At 42.5% G+C, this 18,085-nt stretch overlaps 1 protein-coding gene across 3 annotated transcripts; it reads left to right on the top strand.

The window, feature by feature from the left end:
* Positions 1-448: 448 nt before the first annotated feature.
* Positions 449-12,888, top strand: LOC133478736 (DNA-binding protein SATB2-like). Of its 3 annotated transcripts, XM_061775201.1 has the most exons (13): positions 449-796; positions 2,207-2,419; positions 3,853-4,038; positions 5,530-5,656; positions 5,737-5,860; positions 7,347-7,449; positions 8,692-8,735; positions 8,822-8,905; positions 8,983-9,285; positions 9,377-9,577; positions 10,921-11,064; positions 11,288-11,479; positions 12,047-12,888. In XM_061775201.1, exons 1-13 carry the CDS (start codon positions 790-792, stop codon positions 12,599-12,601), a joined length of 2,283 nt encoding a protein of 760 aa, XP_061631185.1. In that variant the 5' UTR covers positions 449-789; the 3' UTR covers positions 12,602-12,888. The 3 variants fall into 3 exon arrangements, with proteins under 3 accessions (XP_061631185.1, XP_061631177.1, XP_061631167.1); XM_061775193.1 differs by lacking the exon at positions 8,822-8,905 and having other exon boundaries at positions 8,692-8,742; positions 8,906-9,285; XM_061775183.1 differs by having other exon boundaries at positions 450-796; positions 8,692-8,742; positions 8,822-9,285.
* The last annotated feature ends 5,197 nt before the right edge of the window (positions 12,889-18,085 follow it).

Raw genomic sequence — 18,085 nt, 5'->3', positions numbered from 1 at the left:
TCTAGCCTCACTGCACTGGCTGCTAGTGCGCTTCAGGATTCATTTTGAATTTTTTTAAATTTGCATTTAAATCATGACATGCTCTTCCCCTGCCCTACCTCTCTGAGCTTCTTCACCCTCATGAGCCCATTCGCTTTCCCAGGTCAGCTGGCCAGCTGCTCCTGACTGTCCCTATAGTCAGGCTGAAGCTCGGAGGGGAGCAAACCTCTGCTGTTGCCGCTCCAAAACTATGTGACAAACTGCCTCAGCACATTAGACAGGCCTTCTCTTTCCCTGTTTATAAATCACTTCTTAAAACTCATCTCGTCTCCTTGGCCTTTGACACCCAGTGAGATGTTGACTCATTTATCATTATTTATTTTCTTTTTTATTTCATTCATTCCGATTGATTTTATTGCTCCTTTTATCACTGGCATTTGTGCATTTTCATTGTATTTAATTTACCCATGTCAACCTCTCTGTCCATGGTGTTATGTATTTATCTCTTTGTACAGCACTTTGTTGCACTGTACTTATTCTTTAAAAGTACTTAACAAATAAAGTTGGATTGGATTGGATGGGATTAGTTATTCAGTGCCACTGTGTCTGCTGGGCTCCCTCCCTTTTTAATTCCCATCCTACTTTCTCTCCTCTCAGCAGCAAAAGCTGCAGCATTTGCATAGTTTTCACTGCTTGTGTTCACATCTCGTGTGCGCACGTGAGCCCGCCCAGCAAAAGTTTGCTGTCAGACTGGAGTTGCGCAAAATCCCCGATGGACTGACTTTATTCACTAGTGAGCAAGGTGGCATCATGAAAAGTAAGTGCTTGTTAATATATTTTAAAAATCTATACTTTCATCTATGTATATAGTAGTTACTAAACCAGTGATTGATATTTAATTGTGATGTTAAATTCCCTAGAATTAAAGATGAAAATTAATGGACATGGTGTCCACAAAGTCTCTTCATATGACAACAACTAAAAAAAAAACAATAGTTTCCACAGATATGTGTATTCATTTGGTTTTCTAATACTTTTGTTGAATTGTAAAGATACTTTAGAGACACCATAAATTGAGATCATTCTTAATCTTGTCCAATCAGCCATTCCATCTTTATATGTTCAGCTGTGTACGAATATACCGCACACATACACATATTATCACCAATTAATCTTCGGATACGTTTAAAATCATTAATTAAATGGTGGAGATATTTAATGATATTCTGGAGAGACAACAATTCAGATATTTATTTCCTCTTCATTCATGACAGTAAAACTCGACTACTGAACAATGCTTCTCGTAATGTATTACTAGAAGTACAAATGTTAGTTTTTTTTGTAGGTTACACTTTGAGCGAGAAAATTCCAGGTGCGATCCACTCAATGCCATCAGAATTAAATGACCTGTATGAATGAGAATATTCACAGGAACTGTAAAAAAAAAAAAAAAAAAAAAAAAAGTGTTTCTGTGACTTTATCACAAGAACCTTGGCTGAGGAATGGGATGTGGCTTCTCCTGAACACTCAATCTGCACTTCAATATTTTGATCCACATGTATTTGGTTTGCTCGAACATGCAACCCCTTACTCCTGAGTCCTGAAGCAGCAGCCTTTTCAGTTCTTCAGAATCCAAAATGAGATATGTTCTGCTTTGCATTACAGGTCAGCCTGCTTAGATCATTGCATTATTACCATTTTTAAATGTAGTTCCAGTTCAGGCTCAGTGCCAAGTCCAAACACCTGTCTGTCTAAAGACATGTAATATATATTAGGCTACATAGTCTCCTGAAAGATGATTTCGGGTCTAGATGTGGTCCATGTTTAGTTTTGGCACATTTGTGTGTAAATAACAAACTGGGCTGCAAGACCCTCGGGTCGGGGGGGGGGGGTGTCGTGGTGGGCGAGCTGTAGCTTAGGTGTCTGCAAAATAGTTTGCAATAAATATATCATTTAAAAAAAAGTGCATCTCTACCATAGTTTTGGGCCAATTAAGCTTTAATGATTGTGACATATCTTTACATAAATATGACATTAGCAAATTTGATTAAGTTCCTTCCTATTAAACAGGACATGAGTATTTAGGTTGAAATGTTCAAAAAATAATTTGCATGGCATTTAGAGGTAAACATGGCAGTTGTGTTAAACTGGCATTAGCATTATGAGGGGGTCCTTGGAAAAATGTCTCCCCTAAATGAGCTCTTCAATGTGGCTTCATGTTCTCCAGGTTCTTTGCCAGGCGACCCAGGCGGAGCAGGTGGAACGGACAGCGCTCGAGACAGCCCAGAGGAGGGCGGCGTGAGGGGTGGGAATACCATCCCGAGTGGACCTTTGCCGTGCAAGATGAATCTTCTGGAGGTCAATGGCGGCCCAGATACTCCACAATGGCGACTTCACAGCGACACACCTCTGAGGCCGGGAGGTGCGACTGCAACACAGGGTAACATATCATCCTCATCATCATCGTCATCATCATCATCATCGCAAAAACGTACTCTAACACAAGCTTCAAAGTTCCAGTTGTGTCTTGTCTGTCCATAAGATGTTCTCCCAGACGTTTTGTGGCTTGTCAACATGCAGTTTAGCAAATTCCAGTCTTGCTTTTTTAATGATTGATTGGATGGATTTACAATGTAATAAAATGTAATGTAAATTGGGCAATCACGTCATATTTGGACCGCCTTGGAACGGTGAAAAAGTTTCGGAATGGAAGGTCCTTTAATGTCACAGCGAAATTAAAACCTATCCCAAGACTTTGGGTAATAGGCGGGGTACATCGTAGACTAAGTGGCTCAGTCACAGGGCACAAAGAACTATTCACATTCACACTTATTGGTCGGAAACTGCGGTACCTGAAAAATTCTGCTCCACAGAAGAAGCAGGAGGAGAGACCATGCAAAGGACGTGTAACATGCTCCACCAAATAGGTTGATGTAAAGTGAACTTACGTCCGGTAAACCCCCGCTATTGGCAGGGTGTAGGCAGGCCCTGCCGCCAACAAAGGAAAAACGTGAGTAGTTAATGCCTCTGATAAAAATGCTTAGAATTGTCTATATTAACAGTTGAAACCATAAATATAGCAAAAACTTTAATCCCAAAACGGTTTATATTATTTCAAAATAATACATTCCTACATTACTCTTCAAAACAAATGGCTTACAGATGATTTGATTTTGAAAAAAAATGCACTGAAAGTGCACTTGGACATGCAGCAAGACTCTTTGTCATTTTCACTAACAACCCAGGTTAAAGTTAGGTCATCCTAGACATGCAAAAATGTCGATCTCTCAGTTGAGAAGTACAAGTTCAACAACACCTCCTTGACACCAATTACTATTTTCCTATTGGCCAGTGCTTTGACACCATCTTGTGACAACACAGATCATACCAGAATTGTGACTTTTGGCTTGTCCCAACGTACAGTAATTACACACTACAAAACCAGTTTCTTTCTTGACACAGTTGTCAAGGTTGTGAGTTTGAATCTTGGCTGAGCACTACGGTGCTCCAGTTTTCTTTCACGTCCCCAAAATGGTAGATTAGGTCAGTTAAGAATGTGAATGTGATTGGTTGTTTAGCTAGAGATGCGCTGTGCTCAACTGGGGTCGACTCCAGGGTGTACCCTGCATTTCGCTCAAAGTCAGCTGGTAAAGGCTCCACCTCATCTGTGACACTGAACACGATAAGCAGTAGAAAATTGATGAATGGATATGTATATGCCCTTGTTTATCCCCCTTAATTGGGATATCTCGCCACTGAGTGACAATTAGTGACTTAGACTTTTTCTGCTATTTCCTCATTAGAAGCTCAGTAAAAGTGTTCTTAAAGAGTCATTTCTGAGTCTAACGTATATTGTATCTTTTTCTATACTAGGTGTGACAATCCCGGTCTACTGCGTTGTGGAATATGCGGACACGGGCATGGCCAGTGACGACGAGCGGCACGGTCACTGTCACGCCGAGTTTGTGCTGATACGGAAAGACATCCTGTTCACGCAACTAGTGGAGACTGCGCTGATGTCCCTGGGGTACTCGCAAGGCTCGGCCGTACAGGCCCGAGGTGTGTGTATTATGGTTGTTGACTTCATTGATAACTACACAGCTTTAGGCATGATGTGAAAAAAAAATACTCATCAATTGTGGCCACAATATAGTTCTAATGTGCGCCCAGGATGCTAATTTGCGGCCATAAAATACTAATTTGTGGGCGCTACTTTACGTCCTGTCTTGTGGCCACAAGTTAGTATATTCTGTCCACAATTTAGTATTTATTTGTATTTCACGGAGCTCCTCAATTGGCACCCTTTGCAAGTAAAAGCAGTCTGCTACTTCTGGAGAATTTAGGTGGATTAGAACTCATTTCAAGTGAGAATTCTTTTTTTTTTTTACAGAAAAAAATATCTCTGGTACTTCACGTCTGGGAAACTATCTAAAATGTTCCATCACTTCATATTTCAGCCACTAATTTGTTTGGTAATTCATGAGTAATGAATTATTAACAGCAGCGAAAGAATAGATTGTAGCTGTTTTCCAGATGGGTGGCTAGACCACATAAGTGCACTGCGTGCCAGAACGTTTAGACAATAAAGGCAAATGATGTTGTTGTTTTTTTCAATGCCGAAGATCTAGTTCTTTGTACAAATATAAAAGCAGTGTAGGGTTTGACATTCCTGGTTGTGTCCTAAACACAGGGCACAACCAAATGGGTAACACCCTGTATGCGACCCTCCTCCGCCCAATCTAAATATTTTTTTGAGTCTGGCATTGTCCCAACACCACTCTGCAAGTGGTCACAACCAAAATTATACAGTCTATTTTTTTCTTTTGATTCCATTTTATTTGGCATAGCTTTAGCTCATTGAAGTATTTTTAAAGTGGGACAGGGGGTTCTTTGATTAAGCTGTACTGTATGTTGTGGCTCAGTCATAAAAGTAGCTGTTTATTCTAAACGTGCAAGATTCCAGTGTGTGGGATTAAATATAGGATTTCTAGTTGGATAACTACCTTTAAGTATTTTATTCTAAGGCATAACAAATATTGAGGATTCTCTCCAAGCAGCTCACTTGACATTTTTTACAGAGGACCTTTGACTTTTTTTGTCTACTCCTTTGAACATTAAGCCAGCCGCAGGAAGCAGAAAAGCTGTGAGTAATGCAAAGAGGCCCCTTTGCCGTCAGATAGGAGAACCATGACATCACGCGTTTGTTCAGCACCTCCACATCAAAACACCGCTCTGAGTATAAACGTCTCCTCGGCCCAATCGGGCTTGGGGAAACAATGCTTTTGTTCTCTTACTCACATCAGCATCAACCTCGTGCCGCCATGACACACACACACGGTCTGTGTTTGAGTTAGGGGATATTAATATGATTGGAATCCTTACTTTGCTCTTCTGGTCACGGTTGAAGAAGGTCCTTTTTTGCAAGGACAAACTTTGCAAATCACTTTACATACCGTAACTGTTATTGTCATGAATTTTTTTCTCTCGAGTTGTTCCTCTGCTTTGAATCTATAACATGAAACGTGTGGGTCTTCTGTGTGTTTTATCCAGGCATCATCAAAGTGGGCCAGTGGAAGCCAATGCCCATCCACAACCTGACAGATGCTCCAGAGGCCACTGTGGCTGACATGCTGCTGGACGTTTACCACATGGTCACGCTACGGATCCTGCTGTACAGGTCCTCCATTCTTGAGCGTCGGATGTGCTCAAAAATTCAGATTGTGTGTGAGTGTTAAAAGCAACTTTCCATACACGCAGTTTTGCGCGGCTGGAGGAGCTGCCCTCCAAGCAGTGGACGCATGCCACCGTGAGGAAGGCCCTCAAAGAGCTGCTCAGAGAGACCAATCACAACTATCTGCCCAAGGAGTGCCCGCTCTCTCAGGTCTGTAGGACGAGCACACACACCTACCCCCCAGTGTGGACTTCCTGTTTGTGTCAACATTATTTGGATAAAGCTTTTTTCAACATTTTCCTAATAAGTCAATTTGTCATTTTTGATGGGAAACTATATTCGTAAATAGGGGTAGAATTGATAAGAATTTTGCGAATATGATTCCATTATGGATACTCCTTATTTACTCGATTCCATATCGATTCTCATCGGGTAAGGGAATTAAATTATACAAATGAGTTTTTGTGCTTTAGCTTTTTAGGATACTCAACTTTGGACAGAAGATAGCAGATCCATCCCCCCTAAAAAACTCATGCCCCCCCCCAAAAAATATTTGGTCTTATGTGTTGTTGCAGAGGTTTTTCTTGTCTTAGCCCCCCTAGAGCTGATCTTCAGACCCCCTTAAATAAATTTGGGTTTCCAAAAGACCAAAAAGCTTAACGCAGTTTTGGCATACCTTACAAGATATCAGAGTGCCTTGCGAAATTGTCCAGTTTTTGCTCCAGAGAAAATAAAATACATGGTATTTGAAGCCCAACTGATCCAAAAATTGTGTGGGTTTTCTCCCACATCCCCAAAACCATGCATGGTAGGTTGATTGAAGACTCTAAATTTCCCGTAGGTGTGAATGTCAGTGCGGGTGGTTGTTTGTTTATATGTGCCCTGCGATTGGCTGGCGACCAGTTCGGGGTGTACCCCGCCTCTCGCCTGAAGATAGCTGGGATAGGCTCCAGCACGCCCGCGACCCTCGTGAGGATTAGAAAATGGTTAGATGGATAGGTTTCCCAAGATAGGACACTTTGGCTCATAACATTTGGGAATATTTACTGTGCTCCCTTTCCATTAAATTTCATCCAAAACAAATTCAGACATAAAAAAAAAAGAATTGTTCCATTGTAAAAATAAATAAATAAATAAATAAAATAATACTGTATTTGACCCGTTTTTTTGTTTTGTTTGTTTTTTCAAAATACCTCCCGCACCATTATAGAAACCCCCTTTTTCAAAAATGGCAGCTCCAGATAGTCGGGGGAGCCTCCACTCAGGCACACCCGAGAGAGGTGAGCATCAGAGCGCTCTCGTCAGCGGCGTATTTTTTTGTCCAAACCGTTCATCCTACCCAAGAACGAGGTGCTTTAAGCGGCCTCACCAGTGGGCGAGCCCCGAAGAGGAATCAATCAGCGAGTAAGCAAACAAATAATTTCAAGGAATTGAATTACTAGTAGCCTGTTCTCAAAGAACCCTTTATTTTTATTCCCATCCCTTGTCATAAAAATCAACAATTAGAAGATGACCTTATAGCTCATTTCCTTTTTTTTTTTTTATGTCTTTTCGTCACCATCAAAGCCAACCCAAAATTCTTAGAAGCAAATATAAAAAAATAATGGAGTGTAATTTACATTATTGGAACTTCCCTGTGATCACATTTTATTCACCTCTCCTCACTATCAATGTTGTATGTCTCCATCTCCCCCAGAGTATGATCTCTGCCATCATCAACAGTTCCTACTATGCCAACATCTCCATCGCCAAATGCCAGGAGTTTGGACGCTGGTACAAACGTAACAAACGCATCCAAGGTGACGGCTCACATGCAAACATTTGGCGTTGATTTACTATTTCTCCCTTAAAGCTACATGTGTGTGTGAGTGTGTTTGAGCTAAAGTGTCGAGCTCGCGTGGCAAACATCAGTGACGGCTCATGGTCAGAAGAAACCGTCACACGTGGTTCACATTAATGTCACCCTTAATACACACAGCAGAACTAAGCCATCTTAAATCCTAATAAGAAACATCAGCAGCAACCCCCTTCTCCATACACACACACACACACGCACGCTAGCACACACACACACACACAGGACGGTGGGTACAAATTTGATGCCCTGCCAAACCTCACTCCCATTTTTATTCTCCTAATAGCCCATGTGACCCTCAACCAAGCACAAGTGTAACAAGAAACAGATTCAGTACAGGGAGGATGAGCCAATAAAATCCGCAAAACTGAAAAGGACTTCCCAACAAAATGCTATCAGATCATTACTCAAACAATAAACAAAACTGAACTGAAGAAATCTTATCGACAACTCAATAATGCACACACTGGCCGGTATGTTAGGTACACTACCAACTTCAAAATCTAATGACATACAAGTATTCATTTAAAGTTGTCATTTGCAGTGGTGTGAGTGAGCGCTTCTAATAATTTCCCCCTCCTATGTAGATAAATAACAGAAAGAAGAACCACTCTCATAAAATGATATTTTCTAAATTATACACTACCTCTATTATTTATGCCTTGGAGTGGTGACCAGTCTAAGGTGGACTACACCTCAGCCCACAGTCAGCTGAGCTAGGCTTTAGCTCACCTGTGAGAATGGATGGATGGATGGTACATGATAAATGATTTTGAAAAATGATATACTGTACTGTACATTTATTGAATGGTGGAATCGTGGCGACCACATCTGCCTCACAGTCAGGAGATCCAGGTTCAAATTTCTGCTAGAACATTTTTGTGTGAATTATGCATGCTCTTGGCTTCCTCCCACATCATAATAACATGTGTGGTAGGTTAATTTGAAAACGAAATAAATAAATCCTTAAGCGTCAATGTGAGTGTGAACGTTTGTCGATATCTGCCCTGCGATTGATTGCCGACCAGTTCAGGGTGTACACCGCCTCTTGCTCAAAGTCTGCTTGGATAGGCTCGAGTTACCTGTGACCCCAATGAGAACAAGCGCTATGAGAAAATTGATTTTGAACATTTCCTGTGACTGTAACAGACAGTATGATCCTATTTATTGATAATATCTCATTCAGGTGACTATGGAGAGAAGATGTGGCAGTGCCAGGACAAATCTGATGTAAACGGTACATTTAGTCTTTTCTTTACTCTCTCGGATTTCAAGCTGAAAGCTAAATAAGAACTTTACAACATGTATTTACACAGTGGAGAGAGATTGGGAGCCAAGTATCCTCAACAAGCATCTTCCTTCTCTTTTACCCTACCTGGGTGGTACTGGAACCATCAAAGGTCACCTAATTGACCAGCAGAACTCCCCCCTGCTGCACTCCACCAATCCTACCCCAAGCCCTCCTTTGCACCCCCAGGCTCCACTTCATCTGGGACATGGCGGCCTCCTGCCCCCGCAGCTCATGCGCCATCAGCTTGCCGTGGCGCACCTCATCAACCAGCAACTGGCCGTCAACCGCCTGCTCTCCCGGCAGTCCGCACAGGGAGTCCCCCAGCCTTACGTCATCCACTCAGCCATTTCACAGACATGCAAGGTCCCCGGCGCCACATATGCAGGAGCTGAAGTGTCTTCTGACATCTACCATCGAGTTCGGAGTGAGCTAAAGAGAGCCAGTGTCTCTCAAGCTGTCTTTGCCCGGGTGGCTTTTAACCGCACACAGGTAAAGTGACCAAATGTTCTTAGCAGCTCGCAAGACCAATAAAGGTCATCCAAAACAACACATCAACTAACGTTTCTTCCTACACGGGCAGGGTTTGCTGTCAGAGATCCTGCGCAAGGAGGAAGATCCCCGCTCAGCTTCACAATCACTTCTCGTCAACCTGAAGGCCATGCAGGGTTTCCTTGCTCTACCAGAAGGAGAACGAGACCGCATCTACCAAGAAGAGCGAGAGAGGAATACTCAGACAAACCACAATCACATCTCCAATGGCAACACTCACAGACACATGCAGGTTACCTACACACAGACTACTTGAAAGATTGAGCGGAGAATTGGTTCGTTCAAAAAAAAAAAAAAAGTGTCCTTTATCGATTATTGAGAAAACATTTGATAAATCATTTTTGGATTTGAGAAAATACCATATACAGTGTGTTTACCGCAATTAAATATTCATTTCAAGCATATAATGTTATATTCTAAACTAAACAACTTGGGCCTAATTTACTAAGATCCCAAATAGTGGGCGCTACATTGCGCGCTGTTGCTGTTACTAAGATTGTGACCGTTTACGAAAATCCCAAATAGTAAGCGCTAAATTCTGTTTACACTCAATCTAACAGATTGTACATATTATTGGTAACAAGTTGAATGCAAAACTAAACAGCGGATATGAGACGAGTTATGAGTTAAGATTTTCTCAGCAAACTGCATCAACCAAACATTTTCCGATTTGTTTTTCTCCTCCTGTCATGCTGAGTTCAAGTGTATACTCGCGAGCGCTTCAGACAAGCAACAAGCTCTCTTGGGATGACTGAACTGTTGATATCCGTAAGGCCAGTTTGTTAGGGAATTGTAGGTGAGGAGGACCGCTGCCTGACTTGTTGTCTCAGTTGTGATGGACTTGCACACAGCTCGTATTCCGTATTTAAAATTGGGGTTTGATCACTGTGGAAGAGCAGCAAAACAAATAAACAAAACAAAAATAAATCGATTGCTGCAATAGTTTTTGGGAGCAAACAACCACATAAAACTATTGCTTTGTTTGCTATAACTCGTCCTGAGTGTGTTGCAAATGGATGTGCAGGTATTTGCTAGTGGTGTGTGATCTTAAGAAATATGGCAACATGATAAAGCATCCGAGTGACAGTTGATCCAAAAACATGCATGGTAGGTTGATTGAAGACTCTAAAGACACCCGTAGGTGTGAATGCGAGTGCGAATGGTTGTTTGTTTGTTTCTATGTGCCCTGTGATTGGCTGGCAACCAGTTCAGGGTGTACCCCACCTCTCGCCCGCACTTAGCTGGGATCGGCTCCAGCGTTAGCATACCCGTGACCCTAGTGAGGATAAGCGGTGTAGAAAATGGATGGATGGACTGTACGACCACTCTCTTGCTAGTTACCTCTCGTCCCAAGTTAGCCAGATCCCTACAGGTCTTTCTGACTCAAGACCTTAATCGTTCGTGCCTTCTGCTGGTACCTAGTAGCAAATGTCATTATACATCTACTGCTTTAAGATAGAACATTACTAGCATAACTACACCAAAAACCTAAATGAAAACTGTATGAGATCAAGTTGTAAAGAATCAAAAATCGATACATTGAAAAGAACTTTTAGATTTAATTCTTGTGTGCAGACTAAGTCCAATGCGGAGACTCCCCTCAAGCTGGACTTGTTTGGGAACATCACTTCGAGGATCTACGAGGAGATCCAGCAGGAGATGAAGAGGGCGAAGGTCTCCCAGTGTCTGTTCGCCAAGGTCTCCGCCAACAAAAGCCAAGTGAGTTGTAGAGGTTTGTTTGCTGTAAATAGCTTTGTTTATCTCACAGTGACAATAAGATAGCTGAGATGACGGAGGGATGATCACATTACTGGTATTAATTTCCAAATAAAGCCTGGTGTGAAAATAAGGCAATTTCCCCCAACCCCTCTTCATGCTGTTCTCTTGCAAGATTCTGTACTTTGATTGGGCAAATGTTAAAATATGATCACATCTCTGCCAGGGTTGGCTGTGTGAGCTACTCAGATGGAAAGAAAGCCCGAGCCAAGACAACCGCACACTGTGGGAGAACCTGTGCACAATCCGCAGGTTTCTTTCCATCCCGCAGGCTGAACGCGATCGGGTTTATGAGGAGGAGTCGAGGCAGCAGCACGCTGATAAGCTCCCTGCTGTCCCGCACAACCCGGAGCAGCAGGTACAAGCATATTGAATTACAGAATTGTGGACCCAAACCAAATGTTATACGGTTACAGAACTTTAAGAGGGCCGGGTTTCCTGTTTAATAGCCTTCAGCAGCTCGTCTTTGTTTTGTTTGTGCATCGTAAGTCATTGAAAATAGACATGGTGAATGAGCTGCCCACACAGTTGCTGCTTGACATTCCCCTACCTACCCCGACAAAACCCCAAATACTTGCCCGTCAGGCTTGACCTCAGTATTATTCCAAACGCAGCCTGTAATTTTTGAAGCAGAGAAATTGAAGGAATTTCCATTATCTCTATTTAGGTCCTCTCTATTTGATGGCCCACAGATTTTTTTTATGCCGGGTTGGTGTGTTTGGGTGTGCATTTCGCCCCACCCCGGTAATACAGTCTTTAAACGTGGTCGGTAGGAGTGTGGGAATTTAGTTGGCCAATCACACTTCTGCGTAGATGCATTTCTATTCATATCACTGCAGATTTGGGGGAGCAGAATGGCTCGAGAGGTGGGAGTTAAAGGTCCGTGACATATTGAACCTATTTTGGTTTCCCTATTTTTTGACAGGCACCACCACCCCTGCCACCTCTGAGAGCTCTATCCCCTCTTCATGTGGACCCACCCCTCCTTGGTGGCTCAGAAATCGGGCCTCAGCATGGAATGAGCCCTGGGCTTGGAGAACCAAAAAAGGCTCGTTCGCGAACCCGAATTTCCTTAGAGGCGTTGGGGATCCTGCAGAGCTTCATTGGAGACGTCGGGCTCTACCCTGACCAGGAGGCCATCCACACCCTGTCAGCCCAGCTGGACCTGCCGAAGCACACTATTGTCAAGTTCTTCCAGAACCAGCGCTACAACTTTAAGCACCACAATTCCAGGGAGTCAGGCCCAGATGATGACAACCGGGAGTGTCCCTCCGAGGTAGTACGAGAAGAGGGGCAGCTCGCCGTGTCTGTGGACTCGAGTGAAGATCGGAGAGGTTCAGTAGACACATTTGCAACTGAGCGAGAGCCAGAAATGGATCGAAAGGAGAGGGATGATGGAAAAGCCTCAGCACCAACAACATTAACCTTGTCTCCATATTGCAGTCTGGACAGCCCCAATTCTGCAGGGCAGCAGAGATAACAACAGGAAAAAACTGAGAAGCCCCCATGAGATTTTACATCCTATGTTGTCAATATTGGTTTATTATTCCCACATTTAATGTAATTGTTTTGGGCCACTTGGGCACAACAACACCAAAAACTCCACACGAACTGGAGCCACAGTTACACATTGTATACAATTACATTTAATTTATTTTTCCATTGTTGCTGTACCAACTGAATTTCTAGTGAAACTCAACAGCTCAACAATAAACATCAGTATTTATTATTATTATATTTAAAATCTTTATATTTACTGGAGTAAATAAAAATGTACAATCCTTCCTATGGCTCTTTGTAGATGTGATACAGAGAAAAAAAGTTACATCTCCTTCGGCTTACATTTCACATTTTGGAACAAAAGTCACACACAGAGCATGAAACGTGTGTGTGTGTGTGTATATATAAGCGAGTTGTCTCTGGGTTTGAAGTTTTGTAAAGGTACATGTGAAATTTGCTCTCATATAACATTACAACTGCATCAGTGACTGCTGGCACGCTCCGTTTGCTCTCTGCACACAGCTGGCTATTAGAGCCGTATGGCAGGCTGATAAAGGCCCATTAGATGTGTGTGTGTGTGTGTGTGTGTGTGTGTGCAGGCATGTCGTGGGATAAGGACGCAGGTGCTCTCGGGCTGATATTACTCAGGATGCTCAGGGCTGGGGGCGGAGGGGTTTTGGAGGAAGGAGGCTCTCTGTGGAGCTTGCAAACACACCTGTGATCCTCTGCTCACACGGTCTGTCTGTCTCTCGCTCACACACACACACACAATCGCACTCTCCCCTGAGGTAGAGCATGTTCATACACACTTTGATAAACAGGCTAATACTCAGAGCGACAGAACTTTATAAACCGCTGAGCACGACACAATGCAACCAACAGCCAAAGTGCACGTGTGTACTTTGAGATGGACATTCTTTCACATCAAACAACTTTGCTTGCTCATTTGCTGATGCTGCATGTTGAATGTTGTCCGCTCACTTAGAAGTGAAAAAAGATGAGTTTTTAGTACAATGGGTGATTACTATACAACAATATGTACAGTTGGCTGCCTCAGAAAACACGCTCAACAAGATACAATCATTTCATTGTTTAAGAACAACATCAACATTCCCTGTTTGTAACAAGCTTATGCACACATGGCTCTAGAGCTCCCAACGCTAAAGATCAAGCCTGTCACAAAGCAATGATCTCATTTGAGTACCAACACTTCATTGCGGCAGCTCTACTTTATTTCGTCTTTCTTTAAATAGGATGTCGTATTAAGCTTGGAACAGCTGGTGGAACAGCGATGAAAAGAAATCCAAAGCAAATGCAAAATCAAATCAAACAAATTGATTTGCACCTCTTTGTCCCATCGCTTTTGAGTAGTAAAATGTTACGCTTTGGTAAAAAAAAAAGCTTATTTTGAGGGTCCAGAATAACTAGTGAACTTTTTACAATGCATATCGGTTCAATCATTGTTGTGCTGAGTATTAAACTCGCTAATTACGATGGGAGCTAAGAGGGGAGTGTCCACACATACCGCTTAGAATTAGTCTACCGTGGTGCTGTTATTCACTGAAAGACGAATGTGGATGCATTCCCAGGGATTTTGAATCGGACAGTGTCGTGGCTCCTAAATGAATGCCTCCCTGACCTTTGACCTCAGCTGATGCTCAATGTACTGTTGAGGCCCTCACTGATTATGCAAGGCAACAGGCTTCATGCTTGCTGAATAAGTGCGAGCAACATATCCCAGCAAACCTGAGTGAACATTTTAGTTTTGAATTGAATGAACATAGAGGTCTATAAGGTGATGTAATCGGTCCATTCCAAGCCTTGGGCACTGCCAGGGGATCCGCAGCTGCCCAGGCGGTTATGCGCTTTCCGCACCAGCTGCATACTCTGTTGTAGGAAGCGCCACCAGGTGTCTGAGATTTCACACCACCTTCCCTCCTTCGCTGGTTCCCATACACAGCCTGCCGAAGCATTTATACGGGGACGATTAACAGCGGCTGTTCCTTGTCGGCATCAAAGACGGCCCGTCTGCCTGCCCTCAGCCACTGCATCCTAGCTACAGTGGGTACGGAAAGTATTCACAACCCCTTAAATGTTTCACTTTTTGTTATATTGCAGCCATTTGCTAAAATCATTGAAGTTCACTGTTTCCCTCATTAATGTACACACACCCCATATTGACCAAAAAAAAAAATGGAATTGTTGAAATTTTTGCAGATTTCTTGGAAAAGAAAAACAGAAAAGTCACACAGCCATAAGTACGCAGACCCTTTGCTCAGTATTTAGTCGAAGCACCCTTTTGAGCTAATGCAGCCATGAGTCTTCTTGGGAAGGATGCAACACGTTTTTCACACCTGGATTTGGGGATCCTCTGCCATTCCTAGATCTTCGCTAGCGACGTAGATAAGCTCGAGAAATTTGAATGACCTGATTTCAGGCCTCTCGGCAGACAAACGTCTCGAACTCAGGAATGCGTGGTCGATTTTAATTCATATTTCACGTTAACTGAGGCACCATACAGACATTTTTTACTAGAAATAAACTAGCACACCCAATGTTGTACTTCCACATTTCCAAAGATGTGAATGTGAATGGTTGTGTGTATTTTGTGTCAGGTTTATGTCGGACCGATAATCTGAAGGAAACACGTTACATGACTTTAGGCCTTATTTTTCTTTCTTTTTAAATTATAGTGTTTGTCTTGATAGAGTTTAGTAAAGCAGCATGTGACCCAGCTGTCTGTTTCTTCTCATCAGCTTTCTTGAAGGGAGCAGTCTAGCGTACGATGGGACTGATTCCTCCTCGGCTGACACGGGCCCTAATTTCATGAATTATAAACCAATATGCTGCTGTTGGCCCCTTCGGAGAGGGCTTTACCCAGCGCTGGCATCTGTTCAGTACAAACAGCGAGGGACAGAGGGAACGGAAGAAGGAGAGAACAAGGACATACCGCCTATCGCCAAGGCTGAAGCGTGGCACTGTGATGGGGCGGAGCGTGGTCGTGTCTGAAGACAGTTTCATCTCAGAGCAAGATCAGAGGATGTGGTTCAAGGAGCAGAAATTCAGACAAGAAAGGCCTTTAATAAAAAAGACATCTCAGATACGAGCAAGCAAAAATATAGATTCCCAACAGGGAAACCAAAGCCTGTAATAAACTAAATTTAGGAGGCTTTGGCACTATGATTTTCTATGCATTTTCATTGTTGTCACATATTGCATGCATTTAGTCACTTACCCAAAGGCATTGGCCAAATTACAGCTTTGTGGTTTATTTTGCTACTCAGAATTGTGGTGAACATCCTCCGCCCCCATACCCCCCCCCCCTTCAACATCCCAAGTTCTCACACATGATGCTAAATCCTATTGTACGCTGAATCTTATTCACTTTACACTTCCCCTGCGTAAATTAAACAACAAACAAATTCCAATGCAGATGCAGATACTTCAAAATAAAAACAAAGCTGTTACCAGAGCTCAACACTCACACGCAAATACACACAAAGTGCAAAAGCATGTAACCAAAAAATGGAAGCTGTTTGCGCCCTCATTGTGCATAAGTTACAGCACAAACACATACACGCACACACATACACGCACACAATTTTTGCTTTGGTGTGAAATAAGAAAGGTGATGATTATGAGTATTTGGTTGTTGTTTTGTTTAAAAATCACTTCTGTATAATCATTGATTTAAAATTATTATTCTAACCAGTTACTTGTTTGCGACCACAGGGAGCTGTGTAGAAAAAAAAAAAAAAAAAGGAGAGCAGCTTCATATATCACTGAGCGGCTATAATGTGATTTTCAGCTCTAATTAGATTGAAGTCACTTAGTGTGTCATAATGATGTTTGTCTCGCAGAGCAACAGACACCGTCCATCAGCCCAATTAAATATTAAACTCACCTACCGCTGGATTGTGTGTGTGTACATCCACCCCCAGCACACACAAGCACCAACGCTCACATACAGTATCTGACCTACATTCTTGTCCACAGTGTCGAGAGAGGCGACAAATGTGCATGTGTGTGTGTGTGTTTGTGTGTTAGGGGTGAAAAAAAAAAGGCAGGTGCGCTGGGCCATGAATCTAATGCAAAATTAGTGTTATCTTCCTGGCAAATAATGCATGATACCACATCCCAGGATGACAGCACAACTCCACGTCATCCCCACAGTCGTTGTCACTCTCCCTGATGAATGATATTTTATTCAAAATGTCACATGGAGTAGAAACTGGTAAATAAGTGCAACTGCAACTGGCAGCTCACGGGCCTGAACCCGGCTGACTTCAAGGGCTAATTGGAGGCACAGTTGCAAAGCAGAAAAGCAACGATAGCAACAAGGATCAATTGGTCAATAAAGGGGGTGTGTGTTTTTAATATATGCCAACATGTGTATGGCCTCTAAGTACACCACGGCAAGGACCCCATTTATGACACCCAGTGGTGGGAAGTAAGAAAGTTTAATTAATTTGTTACTGTACTTAAGTATTTTTTTTTTGTCAAGTATCTTTACTTACTGCTTAGCTTTTAACACAGATATATGTACTTTCCTTACTTTATCAAAAGGCTTGATGACACAATGTAAAACAAAAAAAAGTAAATAGAAAGAGATAAAGTCAACCGTGTTTGAGATGTTGATTCATTGATCACTATGTTGGGATCTTAAAAGGCAGAAAAAAAACAGGGACAGCACCGCCATGGATATACATGAACGTGGGAGCATTAACGTCCATGACGCTTAGGATTGAGAGCCGCAACATATTCCCCCTCCATGGCCTTATTTAAAGATGGCCATTGTGCACTTTTACCCAAAATAGCTGTTTGTCATATTTGTTTGAACTGACAGCAGTATGTGAGTAAAATAATCGTTTCAGAAAAATCAGCTCTCTCTGGCCCCATCTTGTACCGCTAATTTGATTTTTAAGAAACTACAGCGCCTGAGGAAAAACAACCAATCAGAGACAGTAGGCGTGACCACCACGGCGTTAATCATTTGTCATGCACTCGCGGGCACATTCTTAGCCGGCAGACTCCCGTCGTCTCTTGCTGACCTGTTAGCTTGTGCTTCAGGTACTTTGTTGCGGAATATCCACCTTCGAAAAATAAATAAATGCTCATCCCTTGTTTGCCAACAATGGGCATGAGACTAACCTTAAGCAGCCGAGATGATTCAGAAGCCACACGGCTTCACCGCTTTTTTTTTTTTTTTTTTTTTTTTAACTGACTGTACTTTCTGATCAAATGAAATTCAAAGTGATAATTTAGTGTTACAGTAACACTCCAAGTCATGTTACCAATGTAGCAGCCTTTAACTGCAGCTGGGCTTACCTTTCTGTATTTATGTCTTTCTAACGTCACGTCGTTAAACGCAGCGGTTGAAAAAAGTTAACAAGCTGACAAAGCCACTATTTTTACTCTGGATACATTGTCTGATGCAAGCCATCCATTATTCATTTGTTTATTT

Source organism: Phyllopteryx taeniolatus, chromosome 1 (assembly GCF_024500385.1).
Source record: "Phyllopteryx taeniolatus isolate TA_2022b chromosome 1, UOR_Ptae_1.2, whole genome shotgun sequence".
Classification (NCBI taxonomy): domain Eukaryota; kingdom Metazoa; phylum Chordata; class Actinopteri; order Syngnathiformes; family Syngnathidae; genus Phyllopteryx; species Phyllopteryx taeniolatus.
Note: the sequence above shows the minus strand (reverse complement) of the source record. Positions and strands in the feature narration are given on the sequence as shown.